Source organism: Equus przewalskii, chromosome 10 (genome assembly GCF_037783145.1).
Source record: "Equus przewalskii isolate Varuska chromosome 10, EquPr2, whole genome shotgun sequence".
Lineage (NCBI taxonomy): Eukaryota > Metazoa > Chordata > Mammalia > Perissodactyla > Equidae > Equus > Equus przewalskii.
In genome coordinates, this window is record NC_091840.1 from 34,707,504 (window position 1) to 34,731,298 (window position 23,795).

The 23,795-nt window shown below is 47.2% G+C and overlaps 1 protein-coding gene and 2 long non-coding RNA genes across 22 annotated transcripts in view; 2 read left to right on the forward strand and 1 right to left on the reverse strand.

Moving 5' to 3' along the window:
- LOC139074082 (uncharacterized) overlaps positions 1-23,795 on the forward strand; it is a 67,061-nt gene that overhangs the window by 27,298 nt on the left and 15,968 nt on the right. The window lies entirely within an intron of this gene.
- Positions 1-23,795, reverse strand: part of BCAS3 (BCAS3 microtubule associated cell migration factor) — a 569,320-nt gene that overhangs the window by 19,729 nt on the left and 525,796 nt on the right. For all 20 annotated transcript variants that reach the window (XM_070562375.1, XM_070562376.1, XM_070562371.1 and 17 more), the window contains one exon: positions 3,402-3,569. In XM_070562375.1, the coding sequence (XP_070418476.1) occupies positions 3,402-3,569 (168 nt within the window). The remainder of the gene's footprint in view (positions 1-3,401; positions 3,570-23,795) is intronic.
- LOC139074081 (uncharacterized) lies at positions 8,362-8,859 on the forward strand. Its single transcript, XR_011523453.1, has 2 exons — positions 8,362-8,435; positions 8,747-8,859. It is a non-coding gene; the product is annotated as an uncharacterized lncRNA (long non-coding RNA).

Below are 23,795 nucleotides of genomic sequence, written 5' to 3' on the forward strand. Positions count from 1 at the left end.
CCATTCTAGGCACTGGCTTCTACGAAAAGATGAGTGCAAACTGAGAAGAGGAGGAGGGAGCCCCAGGAAAATACACCGGGACTGCCAGGGCTCACTGGAGAGTGGAGTCCATAAAGCTATAGAGGCACAAATCTGAACAATTGGTGATTTTTCTTCAGCAACCTAAGTGCAAGAGCAGAATTGGACTGACGTCCACTTGGAGTTTTGCTGAATGGGGACAATGGAGGGGTAACGGGGCAGGGGCGTGATGATTATTAGCAAGAAAGCGATTCAGCCAGTTGTTTTAGAGCTGGACTTGCAAATCACACATGTGATCTAACTGGACTCATGGGTCAGCAGCTCTCATGGAGGACAGAACTAACACCTGCCTCATGGGTTAACTGGGTTTTCAAACAGCTTCTCAAATGTGCATAGAGATCCTGTTCAAATGCAGATGCTGCCTCGGCAGGGCTGGGCGCGGCCTGAGATCCTGCCTCTCTAATCAGCTCCCAGGTATGGATGGTGCTGCTGGTTCCCAGACCACTCTTTGAATAGCAATGTTTTAAAAGGTTTTGCTTTACTTGGGAGGAGAGCTGATTTGCCCCATGGTACAGTTTACCAGTGGGGTGCTGGAGCTCTCTGACTGTTGCATTTTCAGGAATTCTGCTAGCCCACTGACATCATGTTGATAGCTTGAAATTGTCCATAATGGGAGTTTTTATACTACAGAAATGTCCACATGCTACAAATGAGGGCTTCCCTTTGGAGAGCTGGTTGTTGAACCTTTTACCAGCACATCACTAGCTAAACCTGTATAATAGTGAGGCATGCCATATAATGGGCTCCAGGTTCAGGGGTCATGAGAGCGTGTTCCAGTCATATCTTGATAAAAAGGCCATCGGGCCCAGCTGCTATACTAAACCAAGGGCCTGCTGGAAGGCACTACAGGAACTGATCATCTCTGGTGCCTCAGAGTACCTCACAGAGGCAAACACTTGATGTCACCCTATCTGTATGTCCTATGAGCCACCTAGAGAAGCAGGGTTGTGGGAAGAAAGAGAGGGGACTGAGAGGCTGCTATGGGCAAAGGGTGACTTGCTGGAAACTCTCATCCACGTCACCCTGTGTTCCCCTGGCTATCTCTGGGCAGCAGGCTGACTCTGGCCTGGGTGTGCTCAGCTGCCCTTTCAAGGTCCTGGGCTGCATCATCAGGCTGATACTTTATCTGGAGTTGTAAAATGTGAAAAGTGATTCTCAACAATGGCAGAAGGACACCAGTTAACTTCCATAATGGCTGCTTTATTTATTGGCCTTTCAAATTGAGACAGTGTTTTTAAAAAACAAAATATACATTCAATATGGTCAAAGAAAACCAAATGAATCCCTTTTGGTGACAGTTTGGAGAGGAAAATGAAATCCCTTTGCTCAAAAAGGGTGTCTCCTATTTTGTGACCTGTAGGTCATGCGGTTTTAATTTCCTCTCTCATTTTTTTTTTTTAATTTTATGAATCTGCTTAAGGCCACAAAGACTCCTGAATCCCTCAGCTGTCTGGCAGATGAATCACTGCCAGTTCCGCTCAGGTGACTGTGCCAGGCTGGAGTTTCCCAACTCTGACTGAATCCACCTTCAGATCCGCTTGCTGGGTGACGCTGAGGTGCTCTGGAGGCTGCTGAGGAGAGCTGACCCAGAGCTGCTCCAGCCCCTGAAAGGCCGGCTCTTGGGGAGTGAGTCTGGTGACCCGAGGCCTGGGTCTATGCGAGCTGGGGCTGGCCAGGGGCCCCACAGATGCAGGACAAAAGCTGTGCCACGAGTGAGGTTCAGAAAGGGAAGCTTTCAGCCTGCTTCCAAGGAAAATGGGGCTAGAGCCCCAGTAAAAGCCAGAGCTGCTCCTCATCTCCAGACCCAGGTGGGAGAACAATGGCATGGCGACCTGCCAGCCATGAGTTGGAGGGCTTTATGATGGGGTGGAGTGGTGGTGTGCACATGTCTGTGCATGTGTGTGCACGGGGGAGTGGGACATGGCTTGTAGCTTCCAAAGTCTGCATCTCCTTTCTTTCCAGGGAGAAAGGGGTGTGGAAGGGGCTGGTCCTCAGGGATGACTGTCTTCTATGGCCTGATAAGACACTTATCTATTTCTAGCCAAACTCCTTTTCTCCCTCGCTTGCATCTATTCTGTCCATTTCCTAATTATTACACAAGCACTAAGGGCAGGCAGAAAGCTAGTGCTGTGGAGACAGACATGAGCACGATAAGTCTCTATCCTCTTAGTGTAGGAACAGAAGGACTGAATGGGCTGGGGAAGAAGAGAGGGAAAAACTTAACTGCCAAACCCAAATATCTAAAAGACCTGGAGGATCGGCAGGGAAGTGAGACTGTGTGATAACGTCAGGCATTTCAAGCCCTGCCAGTAATGCTTTGACGCTCCAAATCTTGCTGCCCCTGATTCCTGCCCCAGAGTTGTAAGTTTCCCCTCGCTAGGCCCCTCTTTCCAGGTAGGCATGTGGAGCAGGGATGGAGCAGTTCCCAGGAAAGAATGGTCTCAAGAGGACTCCGGCAAACGAGAGCGAGAAGGCCTGCAGCCAGGATCTGCTTGACCCCATACAAAGTTCCCGTTGACCTCAGCAAGCTGGGAAGAGGCTTGCTGGGGCAGTGTTTCTCAGGCATAAAAGCTGGGCGAGAGCAGTCACTAACAGCACAGATATCTAGAATGAAGAGGTGATTTGGGAAAAAGGAGAAGGAGGCTATTGCAACGGTGTGGAGATGGAAGGACTGTGGTCTTTCCCAAGTGCATGTGTGTGTGTGCATGTGTGTGTGTGCATGTATGTGTACACTGCTTGCCGGGGTAGGGCTCGCCCACCACCTAAGGATTTCTCTGACTGCTCCACGGAAGTAAGGAGCCGCTCCTGGCCCCAGTTGCTGGGCCCTCTCAGAGGCAATAGATCAAGGGCAAAAGGCAGCATAAGTAAAAGAGGTCTGGGGGGTTCAAACCAGTCCTGCCCGCTTCATGCATGCTCCTTCCCAGGCTGGCAGGTCCCCCGATACTTGGCAATCTATAAAGCCTCAAGTGTGACAGAAGGTGTGCGGCCTTAGCACTCAGTGCCTAAAGGCTGCTGAAAACCTTAGGGACTCCAAAGGTGTCCCTTCCTCTGGAGAAGGTGTCCTTCTACGAGCCACTTACACAATTGTGTTTACCATAGCATTTTTGTATGCATTATTCCATGTAGGAGAGGTCAGTTCCACTGGGAACTCCCCTTTACAAAGGATTTCTTAATTCCAGAGGCTCCAAAATGTACAGCTATCAGAGTGCTAATTAAAGAAACAAACAGTTAAAACAAACATACACTCCATCCCGCTTAGAAGCTCCACACCAACAGGTGCCAGTCACAACCAAGTCAGGCTAGAAGTGTGACGCCACCTTTACCTGTTCCAGATCCCACAACGTCCCGGCTCGGTGATTCAGCCATGGCATCGGCGAGCCGCTCCCGCAGGCCCTCCTCTGTGTGCTCCATGGAGGACATGTGTCGCAGCCCAAAGCCCTCCGGCCAGCTCCCACACACCTCCAGCAGGGTCACGCTCCGGTCAAAGGTACCTGCAGAACACATGGGGCATCTGACATTGAGACGACGCTTTCAGAGGGCAGGCCGCTCTTTCTGTCCACCCACCACCTAGCCCCTCCCCACCCAGGGTCCGTTTTAGCTCTTCTACAGGATGGATGAGGAAGAGAACACCATGAGACATGTACGTGCAGGGCAGAACGAAACAGCTCACGCCACTGCATCAGAGAGGGTAGAGCTCCAGGAAATGACTTCCACGTCTTTGGACTAGTGGTTTAAACTATGTTCTGAGGAGCTACAGGGTTCCTCTGAAGGCTTCAGAAATTGCTTCCAGAACTAGATTAAGGGCAGGGAACCTCCTTCTCAGGATCAAGCAAAATATCTCTACTTTTCTCTGTTGGATACAACAGGGCTTCACCTAAAAATTCATTTAAAAAGGGGGTTACATAGGGGCTGGCCCCGTGGCAGAGTGGTTAAGTTCGCGCGCTCCACTGCAGGAGGCCCAGTGTTTCGTTAGTTCGAATCCTGGGCGCGGACATGGCACTGCTCATCAGACCACACTGAGGCAGCGTCCCACATGCCACAACTAGAAGAACCCACAACGAAGAATACACAACTATGTACCAGGGGGCTTTGGGGAGAAAAAGGAAAAAATAAAATCTTTAAAAAAAAAAAAAAAAAAAAAAGGGGGTTACATAGCTTATATTCTAAAAAAAGCTTTCTAAACCACTATATCCTATAACCTATACCAAACCTCATCATTTCACATTTGAAGCTCAAAGAAGTTATGGTCCCAAGATCCAACAGCAAGTTTGTGGTAGACTTGGTTCAAGAACGCAGATCTCCGGCTGCCTCAGTCTAGAACTCATTCTGCTCCAACTGCATATAGTCTGCCAGCTGCTGAAGGACAAGTGCACAACTGGGGCACCATTTGGGGGATGCCAGCAATAGAGTCACGTGATAGCATCTTCAGCAAAGATCTTTCATTAATCTGAAGCTGCTCCCCAATTCCAAAAGTACATGGTGTTCTGCTGAATGCCAAGATTAGATTTTACATGCAAGATCACTTCAAAGTCTAAATTTAAATTATTCTACTTTGTTATACAGCAAGTCTTCTGTGAAAGCTTATTTCATCCACGCTCTCTTGGAAGGAGATTATGGTCATGCTCTGTTGCTTTAAGCACATACCATTTCCCCAGTGATTAGGTAACTGAATCCACTGCATTTATTGGGCTTGGTTCCTGCCAGGACCAGGAAGATGGGGAAAAAATGCAAATGCCAATGTTTCCCAAAGTTAAAAGTACGCGCACCACACACTCTTTATCAGGCCTTGCTGCTCCTCTTTGATCAGCCGTCAGAAACTATCTTCCCCAGGCAGTCAGGACTGGGCAGCATCAGCACACACTCTCTGCCAATGACAGGTGGTAATAGAGAGGGTGCGAGCCCCAGCCCCGGCAGGCGGCCCTGCCTCTGATAATGGCCAAAGCATTGAGGTGATAACCGTTAGTAAACACTCCGACAGCCGGTGACTCCATACATCAGCAAAGAGGGCCAGATAATCCTGAGCTCTCCGGACCAGACAAAGGCCCTTGGCCAGCCTGCTGGGATTTATATGTGTGGCCAGGGTCACTACTGGCTCCTGAATGTCATCAGCCAAGTTTGGCTTTGATTTATCTCTTGCCTAACTGTAGGGTAGATTCTTGGTGCTGGGACAATGGGCAGCATCTATAAATGCATGGCCCCAAGAAGAGGACCATCTTGGGAGCAGGTTGCTGGGGATCAGCTTATCAGGTAGGACTCAGGAGTGGGGAACTGCCCCATACCACCTTCTCTCTCCATCAAGTAGGGTTAGGGTGTGGGTCTGGGGAACGAGGCGCTTGGCAGTGGGGGTGGGGTGCTCTGAGTGTCGGCATTCCTCCAAGGGCCTGAACTGTGCTAAATTCATGCACTGGCGGTGCCCAGCCCAGAGCCAACACTTAAACAGCATGAGCAACAACCCAAAGGTTCCCAGTCCCAAGGACATGTGGTAAGCTAAGTTTTTGATTCTATGACCCACTCACTGGGTGAGGTTAGGCAAGTCCCTCTATCTCCTTTTTCCATCTCTGAAGTGGAACTAATAACTCTTTTCCCTGTGTCAAAGGAGTGAAGAGATCAAGTGAGGTTCCTGCCAGGAGGCTGTGCTCTGCTCTAGTGCTGTCCCACTCTTAGCCGACAAGATCAAGAGCTACAGCATCACTGTTTCTCTGAAGGGTCTGTCTGGGACATCTATGCTTAGTGATTTCCAGAAGAGGGATTAACAATAAAACATGGGCACTCCTCCTCCCTGTACACTCAGGGCTGGGGCGGCAGGTTTCTTATGGATGGAGATGTCCCAGAGCCTGGGGAGGAGAAGGGAATGACCTTTCCTCTTCTCACTTCACAAGAGAGGGTGCCTGCCTCTAGGAAGGCGCTCAGTCAGTGTTTGTACCAACTGCGCCTAGAGGTCAAGGCAGGTAAGCTGATAGCAGGGCCAGAGGAGTATCAGAAACCAAATCAGGAAGAAAACAAAACACTCTAGCAAGATGTGATAGCAGGAAGGGTGCAGCTAAGAGGGTGGGCCCATGGACAGATGGTAAATGCCAGAAGAGTGTGTAATATTTTAAGGGACGAAGCAACAGTATGCAGGAGACAAGAATCATGAGCCAGTGGAGAAGGAAATAGAGCTGGACTGAAACATCAGCTCTGACACATACTACTGCATGGCTGTGGGCAAGTTCTTTACCTTTCTGAGCCTCTGATCATAAAAATGGAAAAACAATACAATCCTACAGGGCTGTTCTGAGGATTGTATTAGATAAATGTAAAAGCACCTGGCACATACTGAGTGCTCGCACATGTATGTGTTAATAATAACAAATAAGTATAACTTTACACCACTTGAAGCATCCTCATAAATTTTGACAATCACAGTGATCCTGAGAGGTAGTATAGGCACCACTCCAATGTATGGGAGAGGAGCTGGGAGCTCAGAGAGATGAAGTGGCATGCTCAAAGTCTCGAAGTGACAGATCTGGAACACAGGCTCCTAGTTCTTAGCTTAGAGCTCATTCTCTCAGCTCACACACTGCTTCCCTTCGCTGCATCTGCAGTGGAGAACTGTTAAATGGAGAAATCACCTCTATCTTTCCTAATTTGTTCTGAGAACTCCCACCACCTTCAACCAATGTCTTTTAAAAATCTTTCCCACGCCCAACCAGCCCAAGTTCCTTGCAGTATCATGGTAATGCTGATGAGTCATCTGTCTACTGGATGGCACACAGGAGAAAAAAAAATGATAGGAGATCTAATCTGTTCTCTCTCAGCATGGGAACTGCTAGGAAGTTGTAGGCAGAAGGTTAAGGATACAAAAAGTGTTCAGCAAAGGAGCAGTCGATCGTTCCTACTGTCTGAGAAGTCACAGAGAGGATACAATTAGTGGTCCTGCTTATCATGCTAGAAGGGGTCCCAGCAGAGGCTCTGCAATGCCCCCTTCCTTGTCCTTCCCTTCCGCCTCTGCCAGCGCAGACGAGGACAGCAAAGGGGCTCATGGAGTCTCCCAGTCCTGGAGTCGGAGAAGGGCTGCAGGTGTGTGCATATCAGCAGGGGCTGGGGTTAGAAGGCCAAGCCCTTGGAGGGTGAGGTCACCTCTGGGCTCTTAGGAAACTGCATATCTTGTCAGCATTGTCGGCAAAGCTATCACTCATCTGGCCAGTCCAGAGACACTCCATCAGATGGGCTGCCCCTTTGAGTCCCATTACGAGAGAAAGGTCAGTTTCAAGGGAGAGAAGATACTTAGCACAGGCTGTTTGCAAAGCACAAAATATACGTACTTAGTGACAAAGATCTCTTGTTGAAGCAATGCTCTGCTGTTTACAAAGCCCTCTCACATTATTATTTCAGTTAACTCACACATTCATCAAACATTGATTAGTGTCCACTATGATACATGTCAAGCACTGTACTGAGGCATGGGGACATAGAATGAGCCAAAAAAAACTTTTAAAAAGGCACTCATGATCCTTCATGAAACCCTGGGAAGCAGCAATTATCACCATTTGTAGATTTATATTTTACTGAAGCTGAAGGATGTGCGGTAACTTAATGTCACTGGTTCTTAGTGTAATAGTCTTCCTGTGACCCCTCCTGAGAAGCCCTTCCTCTGGGCCGCCTCCCCTCCTGCTATTCTTTGGACACCATTTTCTAAGTTTCACTTCAAGTCTCACCTGCTCAACGACACCTTGAGTGACTACCCAAGGTACAATGAGCACTCGTCCATAAATTCTGATTGTACGGAAGGTTCTTCACCTTTTGGGGGGAAGCTGATGAAAGCTATGACCTTACCCCAAAATGTGTGTTTGCACACATAAAATTATGGAAGCAACTTCATAGCATTCATGGATGCCTCTGAAGCCCCATCCTTGGACCCTAGGTTAATTAGATCAGTCTCACAGCATTATTCCCATGCCGCCTTATAATATTCTCATGATCTGCTTTACAACCTAGTTTAGAAGCTCCTTAAGGGCATGAATTCTTCCATAGCAGAAATAGCACAGGACTTTGCACATCGTGCTTGCTCAAAATATGTTTGTGTATTGACTGATTATGACCATCTGAGAAATCTGACAGTCACTTCAGAGTCAATACCCTTTGGGTGGGGTCCCACAGCCTAAATGTAGGTCCAGGATTGGGAGGAATGAGATAGAAGTAGGCAGAAAAGGGAGCTAAAATTAAATAAGAGGAAGGAAGAAGATTGTAAGTGAGCAGAAAACAATGTCACAATATCACCCTACTGGCTTCTGTGCATTATTTAGATTTGAGATTCTGAGAACTGGAAGAACCAAAACACTCTGCCTTGGATGGCACAGAGCGCTGGTCTCATACAGGTGAGCCTCCCGCACCCTGCTTCCCAGCTTGGCATCCTGCATTACACTCTCTCCCCAGAGGAGAACTGGGTCAGGTTCTTGGGTTTCACAAACCCATTAAAGGCATGCTGTGACAGCTGGTAAGCTGGCAGCTCCTGGGGAGGAGAGGGGAACACGTGCTCTGCCTTTTGTATACCATTGTTGAGGGGCAAGGAAGCCCAGGGGGTGGAGGGGGCGTGGGGGAGGTGGGATGTTCCTCTGAGCTGATAATGTCTAATCACACCCCTGCTATTTAAGAGACTGTGGCACAGCCTCTACTTTGCATCAGTTAGGTTCAGTCCAGGGTTTGGACTTCGCTGAGAGCCTGTTGATCGGATTTCCAGTCACCAGAGAGGCCAGGTACCAAGAACAAAACTTGTCATTAAGTAACGCTCTTCAAGACATAGGCCCTTCTGAGTGAGAGTTTATGATAATAATGATGTCCATGATAACTATCAAATGATCCTGGGCATGACAAAAGCAACCATAGGAGAGCCTCCTTGCCTGCTCTCCAAACTGGCTCACCAAACTGAGCTTCAGACTGATGCTGTGGGCGAGCTCCTTGCTCTACACTACAGGTTGGCTCATATAAGCACAGGCTGACTTAGGTCTACTTGGTCACTGGATGTGTCCAGAGGCATACTTTCCTGTCACTTTGCACTATGTCATGACTACTAGAGATTGGTTCACTGTGGGAGGGGAGGTAGGGTGAGAAAATATGAGGACCCCATCTATCCCTCTCAACCCTTTAGGGTGATTCCCAAGATAACCATAATCCACATCGACAGACATAGTACAAAGCAAAATGGCCTAGACTCCACAATCTTTTATGACTTAGATTATCTAATGCTCACCAAACTTGTGACAGTGTACCATGTTTGTCCCATATTCACCCATTTGGCTGCGGGGTTTAGATTTGGGGATTAGGTCATTTTTGAAGGATATACTACTCCAGTTCAGAAGTGAACTGAGCAAGAGAAAGGAAAGGTAACCAGCAAAGCAAAGAAATGCCTCAGCTCATGTTGGCAAGCCAGGAGATGCTCACGGGCCAGATGTGGTGATGGCGTACACATCTGTTCTCACAGGCCCTCGGGGCCATCAGTGGGAAGAGATTATTCATTGTTCATCAGAGGCCCACGCACAGACTGCCATGTGTGGCCAACAGATCAAAGGGTCCTGAGCCAGGGCAGAGGAGTTCTACAGTAATTGAGACACCAAGAATTTCCTTGCAATTTAACATGAAGTAGTCATTTTGACAATGAGCCTACTTTCACAACTGCAATATATGATCACAACTCATACTTTAAAAGTTAGAGGGGCCGGCCCTGTGGCTGAGTGGTTAAGTTTGTGCGCTGTGCTTCAGTGGCCCAGGGTTTCGCCTGTTTGGATCTGGGCATGGATCTAGCACCACTCGTCAGGCCATGCCGAAGCGGCGTCCCACATAGCACAACTAGAAGGTCCTGCTGGAATACACAACTATGTGCTGGGGAGCTTTGGGGAGAAGAAGAAGAAGAAAAAAAAGGACTGGCAACAGATGTTAGCTCAGGTACCAATTTTTTAAAAAAAGAAAGTTAGAATATAGATTACAAATCAAGACATCTAGGTTATAAGTGGTATTCTCCTATTAATTTTTCTGATTACTCTAGGTCTTAATTTCCCCCCTTAGAGAACAAATGAGTGACTCCCATTTAAGGGGTATGTGACATTGGCACTAATAGTTTCAATGTAATTAACAATAATACACTAACAGAGTAATGGTGAAATGGTGTTTGACGTATCCTAGAGTAAAAGGTATCAAATTTCATTTTCTATGAACCAGGTAACATAATCAAGCAGTCGTATCATAAGAGTCTTTCTTTCTAACTTAATTAAAAGCAGACAGGAAGCATAAGACCTCGGTTCAAATACCATCTCCTGTTATTTTCTCACTCTGACCTTGGGAAAGTCATTTAGCCTCTTTGAACCTTGGTTTCCTCACCTACTGTAATGTGCTGAATCGTGTCCACCCAAAAGATATGTCCATCTCAGAATGTGACTTTATTTGGAAATAGGGTCTTTACAGATGTAATTAAGATGAGAGCATCCTAGATTTAGGATGAATCCTAAATCCAATGACTGGTATCCTTAAAAAGAGAAAGGAGAGGGAGATCATAGACATAGAGGGAAGAAGGCCACCTGAGCACAGAGGCAGACTAGACTTACGCTGTGACAAGCTGCGGAGCACCAGGAGCTACCAGAAGCTGGAAGAGGCAAGGAAGGATTCTTCCCTGGAGTCTTTGGAGGGAGCATGACCCTGCTGACGCCTTGATTTTGAACTTCTGGCCTCCAGAAATATGAGAGAATAAATTTCTGTTGTCTTAAGTCACCAAGTTTGTGGTTATTTGTTACAGCAGCCCTAAGAAAATAATACACCTATAAAACAAGGAAATGAATATTTGCCTTCTAGGGCGGTGGTGAGCATCAGATCAGATAGTACATGAAAAAGTGCTTTGTAAACTGCACAGGGCTACTCAAACATGGAGGACTACCCCGGGGCTCTGCGAACAGCTCTTCTGAGGGGCAGTGGGACTCTGTGAAAGGCTTAGAGAGTGATGGGGACACCTCTAGATAAGCAGCTAGAGGAGGAATACTGGAGCGGAACAGTCACATCAGCTCCTAGACTGGGCAACTCCCTCAGTAAAGCTGAGTGGCTGTGTGTGTGACATAGCAAGGGCCTTTGAAGAGCGGTCACAGCATCTAGGTGGGTGTGTGGCCCCCACTTCTCTGAGGATGCCTGCAGGGGGCACAGGAGAGCAGGGGAAGTGGGCTCTCAGCTCTGAGGTTAGGTCCCTTATATCGCCTGATCTCCCACATCTGAGGGTGGGGATAAGATGTCACAGCTCCCTAAATTCTTTAACGAATAAACAGAATCATACTCAACACGGGAAAGGATGAAATGAGACAGGAATATTACTAGTAGAAACTATCTGAAGGGCAATTTGGCAAGACGTATTCAGAGCCCTTTAACAACATGCCCAACTGACTGAGGGTGCCACTTGTAGAAATCTAGCCCAAGTCAATAATCTAAGATGCCAACAAACCTTCACATGTAAAGATGTTCGTTGTCACTTTAACATAGCCTTACAGTAGGGTATTTGTTAAGCAAATTATACTTCATTCTTGCAGTAGAATATTAGATAGTCATGAAAAATTCTAACAGGAGAAATTATTTAAGAGATACTGTTAAATTAAAAAAGCAAAACAGGGCCCGGTCTGGTGGCACAGTAGTTAAGTATGCACATTCCGATTCAGCGGCCCGGGGTTCGCTGGTTTGGATGCTGGGTGTGGACATGGCACCACTTGGCAAGCCATGCTGTGGTAGGTGTCCCACATAGAAAGTAGAGGAAGACGGGCACAGATGTTAGCTCAGGGCCAGTCTTCCTCAGCAAAAAGAGGAGGATTGGCAGCAGATGTTAGCTCAGGGCTAATCCTTCTCAAAAGAAAAAAGCAAAACAAAATTGTATAGTTAGCATTACTAAGCAATGTAAAGGAGGCATAGAAAAACAATTTTAAATGGTTCTGGACCAAATGTTAAGCATGGTTGCCTCTGAATAGTTGGGGGGTTATAGGGGACTCTTCTGTTACTTTATACCTTTCTATATGTGTCCTATAACTTTTGTAACCAGTATAAAATTAACAAACAAAAAAACACTAATGAAAAATTGAGAGAGGAAAAAATGCCCTGTGACAGTAGCACCCCTGCTGGGCCCTAGACAGCAGGCCCATGAGGAGCGTTTGAGGGGAGGGCCTGACTTCGAGGAGCCGCCTCCACCCTGCACTTGGTCATGACTCAGCTGGGGCAGGTGAGCCTACAGCTCCACGGCCCATGGTTGACTCTTCTCCCAGTGGCCATGGCTGCCCACACACAATATTGACTCGTCCCTGTGTACATCTGACATACTTCTTTTTAATTCGTATCAGGAATGTGTACCAACTTGTGTGTGAAAAGTGGCAGAAACAATTCTACCTCTGCACAAATTTTATGCACCAGATGAGAAAGGGCCAGAAGAACAACTCTGGGAGAAGTCGATTTTTAAAGCAAGTCCCTTTACCTGTCACCTTTGTCCCCACCCTGCACCCCTCCCCACACCCCCCACTATCCTTTGGCTAAAGAGGACACAGCTCCCTGGGAGATGCCCTTTTGTGCTTGTCAAGGAATGTCTGAGCCCCTCACACATCATTAGGAGGTCACTGAGCAGGACCCCGCCTTCTGCCTGGGAGCCCAAGAGATCAGTCATCGCTGCAGGGCCCAGGAAGGAGAATTTCCACGGGCTCCACACTCAGACCAGACCAGGAAGTGCCTCAGAGAACAAGAGAGCTTTCCAAGTCAGGCTGACACGAGCATTTCCCAGATAGGATCCCAAAGACCCTTTCTTCCTTTGCTTTAGATCAGGCACAGTCACAATTTCTACCCGTCCAAGTGGGAAGACAAGAAGCATTTTGCAGCCAGACTGCAGTGAAAATATCCCCTTCAGGATGCTCTGGCCTGCTTCCGAGGGCACAGAGACAATGTGCACACAGCACTCTGTTACAGGATTCCTACAGTCAGGCTCGGAATACGCTGCAAGACAAACTGTATCCTCGGAAACCTAACGACTCCTTGGATGGAAAAATTTCACGGAATTGTATCTCTCAAGACAAGTAAGCACACAAACTGGGTTTTCTAGGACAGTCTGATTCCAAATAATTAGTTCTGTGATCAGATCATATATCAGGAAAGGCAAGAGAACAACATCTGGGGAGTGTCTATTTTACGCCAGGCATAGCTCCTTACATACGTTACCTAATTGAAATCACCCCAGCAAGCCTATGAGGTTGGTGCTAATATTCCCATTTTTACAGGTCAAAAACTGAGGCAGAGAGAAGTAAAATTTTTGCTCAAGATGACAATAGCAAGAGTACAGTCAGGATTCTGATTCTAGATTCACCTGGCTCCAAAGCCTGTACTTTCCCCACTAGAATCCATGCTGAATTTTGATTTTGAAAATATGGCTGCAGTACAAGTAAGGGGGCTTTTCAGCTCAGTCTTCCTATTCCAGAATTTTAAAGTGGTTTGTGCAGTTGGGTAGTAGTGGGGCAGGAGGAACAAGCTCACAAAAATCCTATGTTTGTCTTAAAGGAGACCTTAGTGCTCCAAAAATAAGCCAATTTGAGGCTCTCAGCTAAGAACTTTGAAGTCTGAAACCTGGGGCTAAGAAGTCCTCTGTTTTTATTAGTTAAAATTAGAAGATGTTTCAAAACCATCCGATTTATCACAACCGGATTTTCGATGTGAAACCAAATATACACACAGACGTGCATGGCTTGTTCTTTGGGTTATTTTTGATCCTCCCTGAGGATCTACATTTCCTCAGATGAGACCTCACTGCTCCCTCGGCTGGCTGAGGTGTCGGGAGGCCCAACTTTGCAGGCCCGGGCCCCTGCTGGCCTCAGGAATTTCAAAGGCCAGGGAGAGATGGGTGGGCAAATTGGCTCCTTTGCTCCTCTAAGCCCCCAGGGCAGTAGCTGTGGTGAAGGGAAGGGAGGAACTCATGCTGCACTGAAAGGGGGTCCTGGATGTGCCTGCGGGTCCTGGAGTTGACTGGTTTGACATCCTGCCTATTTTTGGCTTTGTTATTTTGGAAGTCACCTAACTGTGTGGGCTTTAAAGTAATGCTCCCAGTTTGGGCAATGGGCATTTCCACTTGTAGTGTGTGGTCAGCCTTCTACCTCTCTCTGCCATCAAAACCCATCAGCTCTCACTCCAAGAGGCAAACCTGAACCAGATTTTCAGCCGCAGGGGTCTTGGGATGAAGATCTGGGTCTGGCTTGCCATTCTGACAAGGGGTATATTACATAATAGGATCTCTACTTTCCAGGCCCTTACAACGAAGCTGTTCAGCAAACTTGGCCTCAGGGCCTGAGAAGAACAAGATGGGAAACAGCATTGTTTGGACCATGGGGGACACTCACTGGAGCTGGGGTGGTTGGGGACAGATTCCATCAGCCATGGCGGTCTGAGGTTGGTGCAGGACATTCCACGGGCGGGGGTGGGGTGGGTCTGAGCACACACACAAAGGCAGGGATATTTCTCACACAGAGACAGTGAGTAGAGTCCACTGGAGCAGGAGGTCTCTCACAGAGAATAATACCTCACGCTGTTTCACAGAATCACTGCATATTTTCACATAATGATTTCATTTTTATTGTGGGACCACAGCAATTTGTACCATAGTCTGGACAGACACTGTCGACTCAATTTTATAGATGATGATACTGTGGCTCAGGGTGGATAAATGACTTGCCTCAGTCACCTTAGTTTCTTGCCTCACAGGGTAGTTGTGGAACCACGTGTGAAGGTCCTCAGTGAACAAACTAACACACTACAGAAATATTATCATGGCTGCCTGAGGTGGGCGCAGAAGCGGGATCACAGGGTGAAATGGTGATTTACCTTGCTGAAAACTTGCCTAGTGCTTGCTCAGGCCCCTTGTCCTACAGGGACTTCCTTGACTTTTGGCCTCATTTCCTGGTCTTGCAGCCTGTGGGGGTGGGGCTCAGCTTGGTCTATCTTGAATTTATCGTACAAGGTGTGCTCGGGACTTGTTCCACACCTAAACAGTGGGGCGCCTGGGAACTGTCATTTCCTGTCTTGACATGTCGAAGCATTTGTTCAGCCTTGGCCGGTCACACTGACTCAGCAGCCCAGGCATGGAAACCGGGGAGGATGGAGGGAAAAGTTGAGAAGCTGCAGGAACACACAGGGGGAGCAATGAGGCGTAGAAATCTTAACAATGACAATAATCCCTTCACTGAACGCTGCTTTACCCTTTACAAGGTGCTTTCACAGGCGTTTTCCCCCTTAATCCTCACAACACCCCTAGGGAGGAAGGCAAGGCAACTGTTGCCAGTCCCCCTTTCACTGCTGAGGAAGTCAGTGCAGAGAGTTAAGTGAGGGGCAGCGCTTGGCTTCCAGAACCTAATCCTGTGCTCTACACCTTTGCTACTCAAAGTGTGGGCCGCTGGCCAGCAGCAGCAGCACCTGGAAGCCTGTTAGAAATGTGCCTCTCAGGCCGGCCCCAGACTTAATAAATCAGAACCTGCACTTAAATCAGATCCCCAGGGCGTTGCGCGCACACTGAAGTCAGAGAATGCTGCTTACACCACACTCTCCCAAACCCAGTCCTGTCCTTCAGAGCATTTTTCAGCTGTTGGTCCCTTAGAGTTTACGTATCTGGTTTTATTGACTCATTTAAAGACAAGGAAATTGAGGCCCAGGGAGGGGACAGGGCTGTGACAGACGCGGGACAGACAGAACCTTGGTCTTGCAAGTCAGTCCTGAGTCTACCACATCCAGTGACTTTCTCCAGCAGACATGCAATGGCTGTCTGCCTTCCCTTTCCTCCCCGCCCCCCACTCCATAGTTCAACCCTCTAACCGCCCTTGGCTGCCGGTCCCTCGGCCTCTCCCCACAGTTCCAGCCTTGTGTTAAGTGTTAACACAAGTTCTAGGGCCTGGGGTTAACACTCTATTAAAGCAAACAGAGAAGTCTGTACCTCCTGCTAACAGTCGAGGAGCTGTGTGGGAGTGCGGGGCACTGAGGGGCCTTTGCACAGCTGTCCAAGGGCAGGCCAACGAGCCAGGGCTGTCTCTGCCCTTTCCCCTCTGGCCCTACTGCCTATAGGAGAGGGCTGGGGAATCTTCACTTGCTGAGAAGGAGACGCTGCACAGGCTTTGTAAAACGCCCACTTCATTAGGAAGTGTGAAAATGCCCGAATAACTGTGTTAATCTGGTAATGATTTCCCCTCTCTGCACTGGTCTCACTGTGGGCCAAATTTGGTGCCTGTGGGGAAAGCAATTCCTAGGCCGAGGTGGGAGCTTGGGGCCAGGATTCCCCCCACTTCTACTCCACTGAGGCCGGGCAGGATGGTGCTCATTCCCCTCGCTGAGAAACAAGTTCACAAAGGCCAGTGGAGCCTCCCCTCCCCTGTCCCTGTGTGAGAATGCCGATCCCTCCCGTGAGGAGGAAGCAACATGTGCTGTTTCTCCTACACTCACGCAAGGTTTATAGTCGGCCCGGAATGAGCGTGTCTGCGTGTGTGCAGAAACCTATCTTTTTATCTTTGGACCTAGGATACATAATGGATTAGAGGAAGATCAGGGCCATCCATAAGGAGAGAGAGGGAAAAAAAAGCGAAGGCGCCAAGGGGCCTGGAGGGGCCTGGAGACATTACGCCACTATGTCACACAGACACGGACCTGTCATCTAACCGTGAGTTAGGGGTAACAGCTGAATGAAAGAATTAATTTCTCATTGTGCTTCATGTGAGCTTTAGAAATGCCTTGAGGGTTGAAAAGCTACTAGAATAGCATTCTCATATTCCTCAGACTATTAAAAAAAAAGTAAATAAATAAAAACCAAGCCTTGTTTGTTGTAGAAACACCTACCAAATGGCTCAATGAACTTGCAAATTCACCAAATCTGTCCTGGGCAAGTCATTAACCATTTCTGGGCCTCCCTTTAAAACAAAGAGGCCTAGATGTGAGCTCCATAATCTTCTAATGTAGGAAGTGACTCTCCTGCTCTCAAGATCCAAACTGGGTGGCGGTACCCTTTACTGGGTGAGCCATCCCTCCTCCTTCCGCCCTGGCCTGCGGAGTCCACCTTTAAGGCCCAGCCGTAGCTGCTTGTACCCTTTGAATCGAGATGCAATCTCTTCTCTTCATTTAGCCCCTTCTTATATCTTATTTTTTAAACCATTGTGAGATGAGGTTGGGGGACAGATCCTTCAGACAGATGAGGTGGTTATAAGGTCACTGAGCTCTCTGTTGGTAGAAAGAGCACTGGTTAAGAGTGGGAAACGCTCTGGTAGTTCTAGTTGTGTGACCTTGTGCAAGCCACTTCCTGGAATCTCAGTTTTCTCCACTATAATAGAATAATAGGGGCCGTCCCGTGGCCAAGTGGTTAACTTCACATGTTCTACCTCGGGAGCCCAGGGTTTTGCTGGTTGGATCCTGGGTGTGGACATGGCACCACTCATCAGGCCATGCTGAGGCGGCATCCCACATGCCACAACTAGAAGGACCTACAACTAGAATATACAACTATGTACTGGGGAGGCTCTGGGGAGAAAAAAGCAGAAAGAAAAAAAAAGACTGGCAACAGTTGTTAGCTCAGGGGGCAATCTTTAAAAAATAAAAAAGAATAATAACTCTAGTTACTACTGCTAGTTATTCGTAATTCTCAAAATTATGCTAACATTCAAATGATGTGATCGAACCACCAAGACTATAACGCGTTGGGGCTGGGCTGGTGGCGCAGTGGTTAAGAGCACATGTTCCGCTTCTGCGGCCCGGGGTTTGCTGGTTCGGCTCTCAGGGGCGGACACGGCACCGCTTGGCAAGCCACGCTGTGATGGGCGTCCTACATATAAAGTGGAGGAAGATGGGCATGGATGTTAGCTCATGGCCAGTCTTCCTAAACAAAAAGAGGAGGATTGGCAGCAGATGTTAGCTCAGGGCTAATCTTCCTCGGAAAAAAAAAAAAACTAAAAAAAAAAGACTATAATGTGTAATCAGTGTGTAAAGTACTGATTTCACTCTTACAGGCCAGATGGCCTTAGATTGGTGCCTTCACCACTTCCCTCCAGATCCTTTGAGACGTAAGGATAATGTCCAAGCGGTTTGGCTTCTGGAAGAGTGGGAATATTCACATAGCTCAGCACACTACTCATTCCTAAATCAGGAATGTGAAGTCACCAATAATGTCTTAACTGTAGCTTTAATAGCACACAAGATACTCAACTGCTGCCCTCCAGGATCAAACAGAGCTTACCTGGTATTCTGATGTCCCAAAGATATCTAAGAACCAACAGGCTGTAGCACAGATTTTGTCACATAATAGGTGCCCAATAAATGTTTACTGAATGAATGAATGAAAGAACAAACCTTCACAGTATTTTGATCTGAAGTATGTATCAAGGGTCTGAAGGGAGCTCAGGAAGACATTTCTCAGACACCCTCCTACCTCCAGGTAGCACCACCCTTAAATTTCTCATTCTAAAATAATTCCAGAAAGGAGAGGTCCCTATGCTCCTTGGAGGCAGACTCCTGAGTATTCTACCCAGCAGGTACCTTCTTCCTGCAATATTAAAATAAGTACAATTAATATCTCTAACTATCCTGGAAAGATAATGTCTCAAAGCTAACTGTTTAGGAAAGGTTATTTACCTTGACCATTCATTACTGACAATGTTTGAATTTCACAGATTTGCAACCTCGCACAAGAGACACAGGCCCTCTGAACTACTTCTGTGCCTAATAAATACCTTTGGCAGAGACAAAGCCTTCATTTACATAATTGCTTCTGAGAATAGATGTATTAAGCATACTTTATGAATTTCACTGCTGGAACAGTAAGCAGTGTTAGGTCTTAAACATATAAACAAGTAGAGCTGACTCCTGCCATGGCAATAACCTAAAAATGTCTTCTTTGTCTACATATGGTGCCTCTTCCAAACTTCTTTAATAGTCAGGCTTTTTAACACATGGTGGGGTTTTTTATTTTTTATTTATTTATTTTTATTTTTTATTTTTTATTTATTTTTTAATTTTTAAATTTTTTTTTTTTTAATTTTATTTTTTCCTTTTTCTCCCCAAAGCCCCCTGGTACATAGTTGTATATTCTTTGTTGTGGGTTCTTCCAGTTGTGGCATGTGGGACGGTGCCTCAGCGTGGTTTGATGAGTAGTGCCATGTCTGGGCCCAGGATTCGAACTAACAAAACACTGGGCCACCTGCAGCAGAGCACGTGAACTTAACCACTCGGCCACGGGGCCAGCCCCATGGTGAGGTTTTTTAAATGCTGGATTACGTTCAGGTCTATTATTCCACAAAATGGAGCAGGTCATCAGACTGTCTACACCAGAGGACAGTGAGTGTGCTCCAGTCTAAATGCTTTCAGAGAGATAGTGCTGGACCAAGCATCTGTCTAAATGCAGGATTTCCATTGGATTCTCCAATACTCAGTTGCTCAGACACTCTCCTTTAGATCAGTGGGTTAATATTTCCATCTCTACACATCTGAGCAGTCCCACCAGCCACTTACCAGCGGCTTATAACTATGGGGATTCTCCAGAACCTTAGGTTGGAACCTGTCTGTGTGTAGGGTGGGAGGGTGGGGGTGTGATTTGTGAAAGAGCCCCAGTTATTATGGAACAAGCTCTGGTCTGGAGCATCATTCCCAGACTTCCCTAATGAGAAGAATCACATGGTGTGCTTATTGAACCAACGGATTCTCAGGCCCTTCGCCAAGACATTCCAATGCAGTGATTCCAGGACAGGGTCTGATTTTTACCTGGGAATTTTGGGAACCACTGCTCTAGAGCAGCTGTCCTCAAATCCAGCCTTAAGGATCTCTCAAGATTGAAAAAAGCACATGGCTGTCCTCCCATGATCATGGTAGCTTAGGTATAACCACGTGGTCCCCTGTGGCAACCGGGATGCTATAAAGGAAGGCTGACTGCATTGGGAAATTGCTGACTACTCCCATCCTTCCTTAGTTTCCTCTGGTTTCCCTCCTCCCTCTCTGACCACCCCCCGAGTCTCTCCCAATTAGATTGTTCTTAACCCTTAACCTTGTTCTCTTCTTTCTCCATACACTTTGCCTGGGTGAGTTCATCCACTCTCATAGTTACAACTACCACTGACATGCTATTGACTTCCAAAACTGTACTTCTAACTCAGTTCTCTCCTGGCCTCCAACTCCACTTGTGTCAGACCAAACGTGTTCCACAGGCACCTCCAACTCAACGTTTCCAAAACAAATTCATTACCTACTTCTCCACAACTTGTTCTTCCTTCTCTCTTCCCTACCTAAGTGAATGGCAACACTGGCTTCTCAGTGGCCCCAGCCACACTCCTCCCTTTCCTCACCCCACAGCCAGCTGATCCAGAAGTCCTGTGGATTTCACTTCCTAAGCCCTCTTGGATCTGTCTCCTACTCTCCATAGCTACTAGGTTAGGTCCTTATTAGTTCTCACTGGGATTATTGCAACAATCTTTAAACTAGTCTTTCCGCCCATTAATATAGCTTCCCTTCATTTAATTCTTCTTAGCGCCACCAGAGTGACCTTTTCTACAATGCAAATCTGAACACTGTACTCATCTGTCCACAGGATAAAGCCCAATCTGCTTAGCATGACTGTCTATCATCTGGCCCCAGCTCTCTGCACACCACACCCCCTTGCATCTTGCCCCCAGTGCCTCTGCATCTGATGCTCCCTCTGCCTGGAATGTTCTTTCCTGGTTAAGTCCTATTCATCCCTGAAGACAGGTCAGCTGGGTAAGACTACCATTCCCCTTCTGGGTCTGACTTAGGTCTTCCAACAGGCCCCCTCTACACCCTGGGCTTACCTTCAACATAGCACCACGGTGTAGTCAATGCAACAACAGCCACTTATTGGGTGTCTATTATGGTCCAGCCACTATGCTGGGTGCTGGGAGTTTCAGTAAAGGAGACAGACTACAAAAAAGAACAACAAAGTATTTTCTGGTCTACCTTTGTCATTAAACTGTAAGTTCCTGGAGGGGATCATCTGCTGCTTTTTCTTTTCTTTTTTTTTAAATCTCTGCATCCTAACTGCATAGCACAATGCCTCAGTTCCTTGCACCTAGCAGGAAGGAAAGAAGGGAGGGAAGAAACTGAGGTTGTTTAACCTGGAGAAGAGAATGAGGGAGCTGCAGTTCCAGTATTCAAACATTTGAAGAGTGATTTTATGAAAAGGAATAGATGGGGTTTTATTTGTGGCCCCCAAGGGGAAAAAGAGGACACTCTGAGAAAAGATAATGAGCTGCCACATTTCAGACCAAGAAGAGAAGAGGCGCCAACTGACATGACAAGCTGTCTCCTATAGCTGATCTCCTATGGAGATCCTCGATGCAGCCTTCCTGGATTCACCTGGGCAGGGACCGGTCCGTCTGCCGCATATCCCCACAGCACCCACACACCCTCTAACACAGTGCGTATGACACTGTGAGGAAGCAATCTGTTTTCATGTCATCTCCTCAATTTAGCACTGTGAGCATTTTGGCTTATTTTTGTATTCACAGAGCCTAACAGAGGCAGTACAGGAAATGGTTAAAAGCTCAGGCTTTAAGGACCTTGTTCCGTCATTTAATAGTTGCATAAGATTGGGCAAACTTAGTTACCTCTCCTAGTTCAATTTAGACATCCATAAAATGGGCATAATAAAAAATATTAAGGCTTAAACAAATGTGCTCAGCACAGTGTCTGATACACAGTAATGCTTAAATGTCCTACCATCCCAATGATCCTCAAGATGACCCGTGAAGTTCTTCTGTTTCAGGGAGAAGCTGAAGTAGAAAAAGACTTTGCATTAGGCCACAGAGCTGGACCCTGGGCCAGGATTTTAGACATCTCATATAGTATTCCTTTCAGGCATTAAAAAAAAAGTTTTCTCCCTGATTTTTCAATCATGCTAAAATGATCTGACAATAAAAGGAAGTACTTTCTTCTCCAAGGGAATACAAATGTTCTCTGTGAATTACATCACCTCTTCCAAAGGAATTATCTTATCAATCAGAAGAGAAGCTCAGAGCTCACAAAATCTGTCTACACCAGTGCTCCCCATCGTTGCCACTGGACTCTACAGACCTTCTAAGTCAATGGCTTGACTTCAGAGAGGATTGTGGCAGTATACTACTGTCACCTTCTCAACAACAACTGCCAAATGCTGGGAAAGTGTGATGCTCAGGTGCACGACCAAACCAACAACCTTGGCCTCACAATGCACTGACCTCCACACACCAATGACTTTCACCTTCATTCCAGCAACTCACTCACCTGCATCTTGCAATCGGTACTTCTGGTATTTTAAGAAAGAAATCCCACATTTTGATCATGAAACTTCCTATTTCTCTCTCTCTCTCTCACTTCCTTTTCTTACTAATGATGCTCTTCAGCTTTATTGAGCTTGCCAGCCCTTGAGGCCTCCCTAGCATTCCAATCCACTGGCAACACTTCTTCACTGTCCGTTCTAGTGTTCAGGGCTCATAGGTCCAATACACCCTCAACAATCCCCTGTCACTGCTCCTCCTGGTCCATCTGCCACTCCTGCTTTGCCAGACACATCCAGAACGATCCATCTAACCCTAATTCCTCTGCTCCTGCTCCTGGGCTGCTGAGCTGTGCTGGAGAAAATCACACATTTGTGTCAACCGGCACCATGACAAATTTATCAGCCAGGCTCTCCCTGCTCCTTAACCTTTTTTTTTTTTCCATTTGTTCCTGGTCAGTTCCCTCCTGTATTTCCCCCTCTTCTCAAGCTCCCCAAACCTGTCACAACTCTCTCCCTCATTCTCAGCAGATGACCTGCCAACTAACTGCCCTTGGGATTTCCTTTTTAGTTCTTTCTTTTAAAGATTCAGAAGTCCAGGCATCTTAAAAGCGACCAAGTATAGGAGTGACAAGCACAAAACACAGCCCCTGAAGAATCGCCCAGCCAGCCAGTCAGGCATAGTGGAAGTGGAGTCTCCTCTGAAAAGAGAAAGCACGAGTCGGGGTGTCGGCTGGGAACAAGACAACAGCCCTTCCTGCCTTTAGTTTTCCACTGAATACATTCTGGAGAGTTTTTGATTTTGCCCTTGTCACTTCTATTCTTCATCAGATAGCTGGTGCTGTGTGAGGCTGAGTGGCATCCGAAGGTGGAAGAAAAAGATGATCATAGCAGGCGAGCAAACCCCTTCCCCAGGCAGATGCTTTATAATCCAGATTACCCTGTGCTGCCTCCAAATGAGAAGGGACAGAGCCGTAATCGTTCCTGTGAGATTTGCGTGTGTGTGTGTCTATTTCACGGTCATCCCAGGAGTCAGAAAATACCGGTCCAAAGTGGCAAACAAGGGGGTAGAGTGACACCTCAACTCCATGCCACGGCTGCCCAGTTCCCTGATGACCTGGCCCCACTCACTTCTCCAGGCCCATCTCTCCTCATCCCTCCCTGTTCCTTGTATTAAGCATAATGAGCCTCTTTCAGTTCCTCCAATGTACTGTTGTGTCTTTCACCTCTGGGTCTTTACATCTTCGCTTTACTCATCCCTATGACAGCTTAAACAGAACTTCTTCTGGGAAGCCTTCCCTGACGCTCACCTAGACTAGGTCAGGGACCCCTGCTCCCTGACCTCCTGTGCTCCAATAGCAGAGCCCCCTGAACCTACCTTACCACTCATCACATCCACTTCATGGCTACTGCTAGTTTGTCTGCTTCCTCTTGTAGAATATAAGCCCCATAAGGGCAGAGATATCAT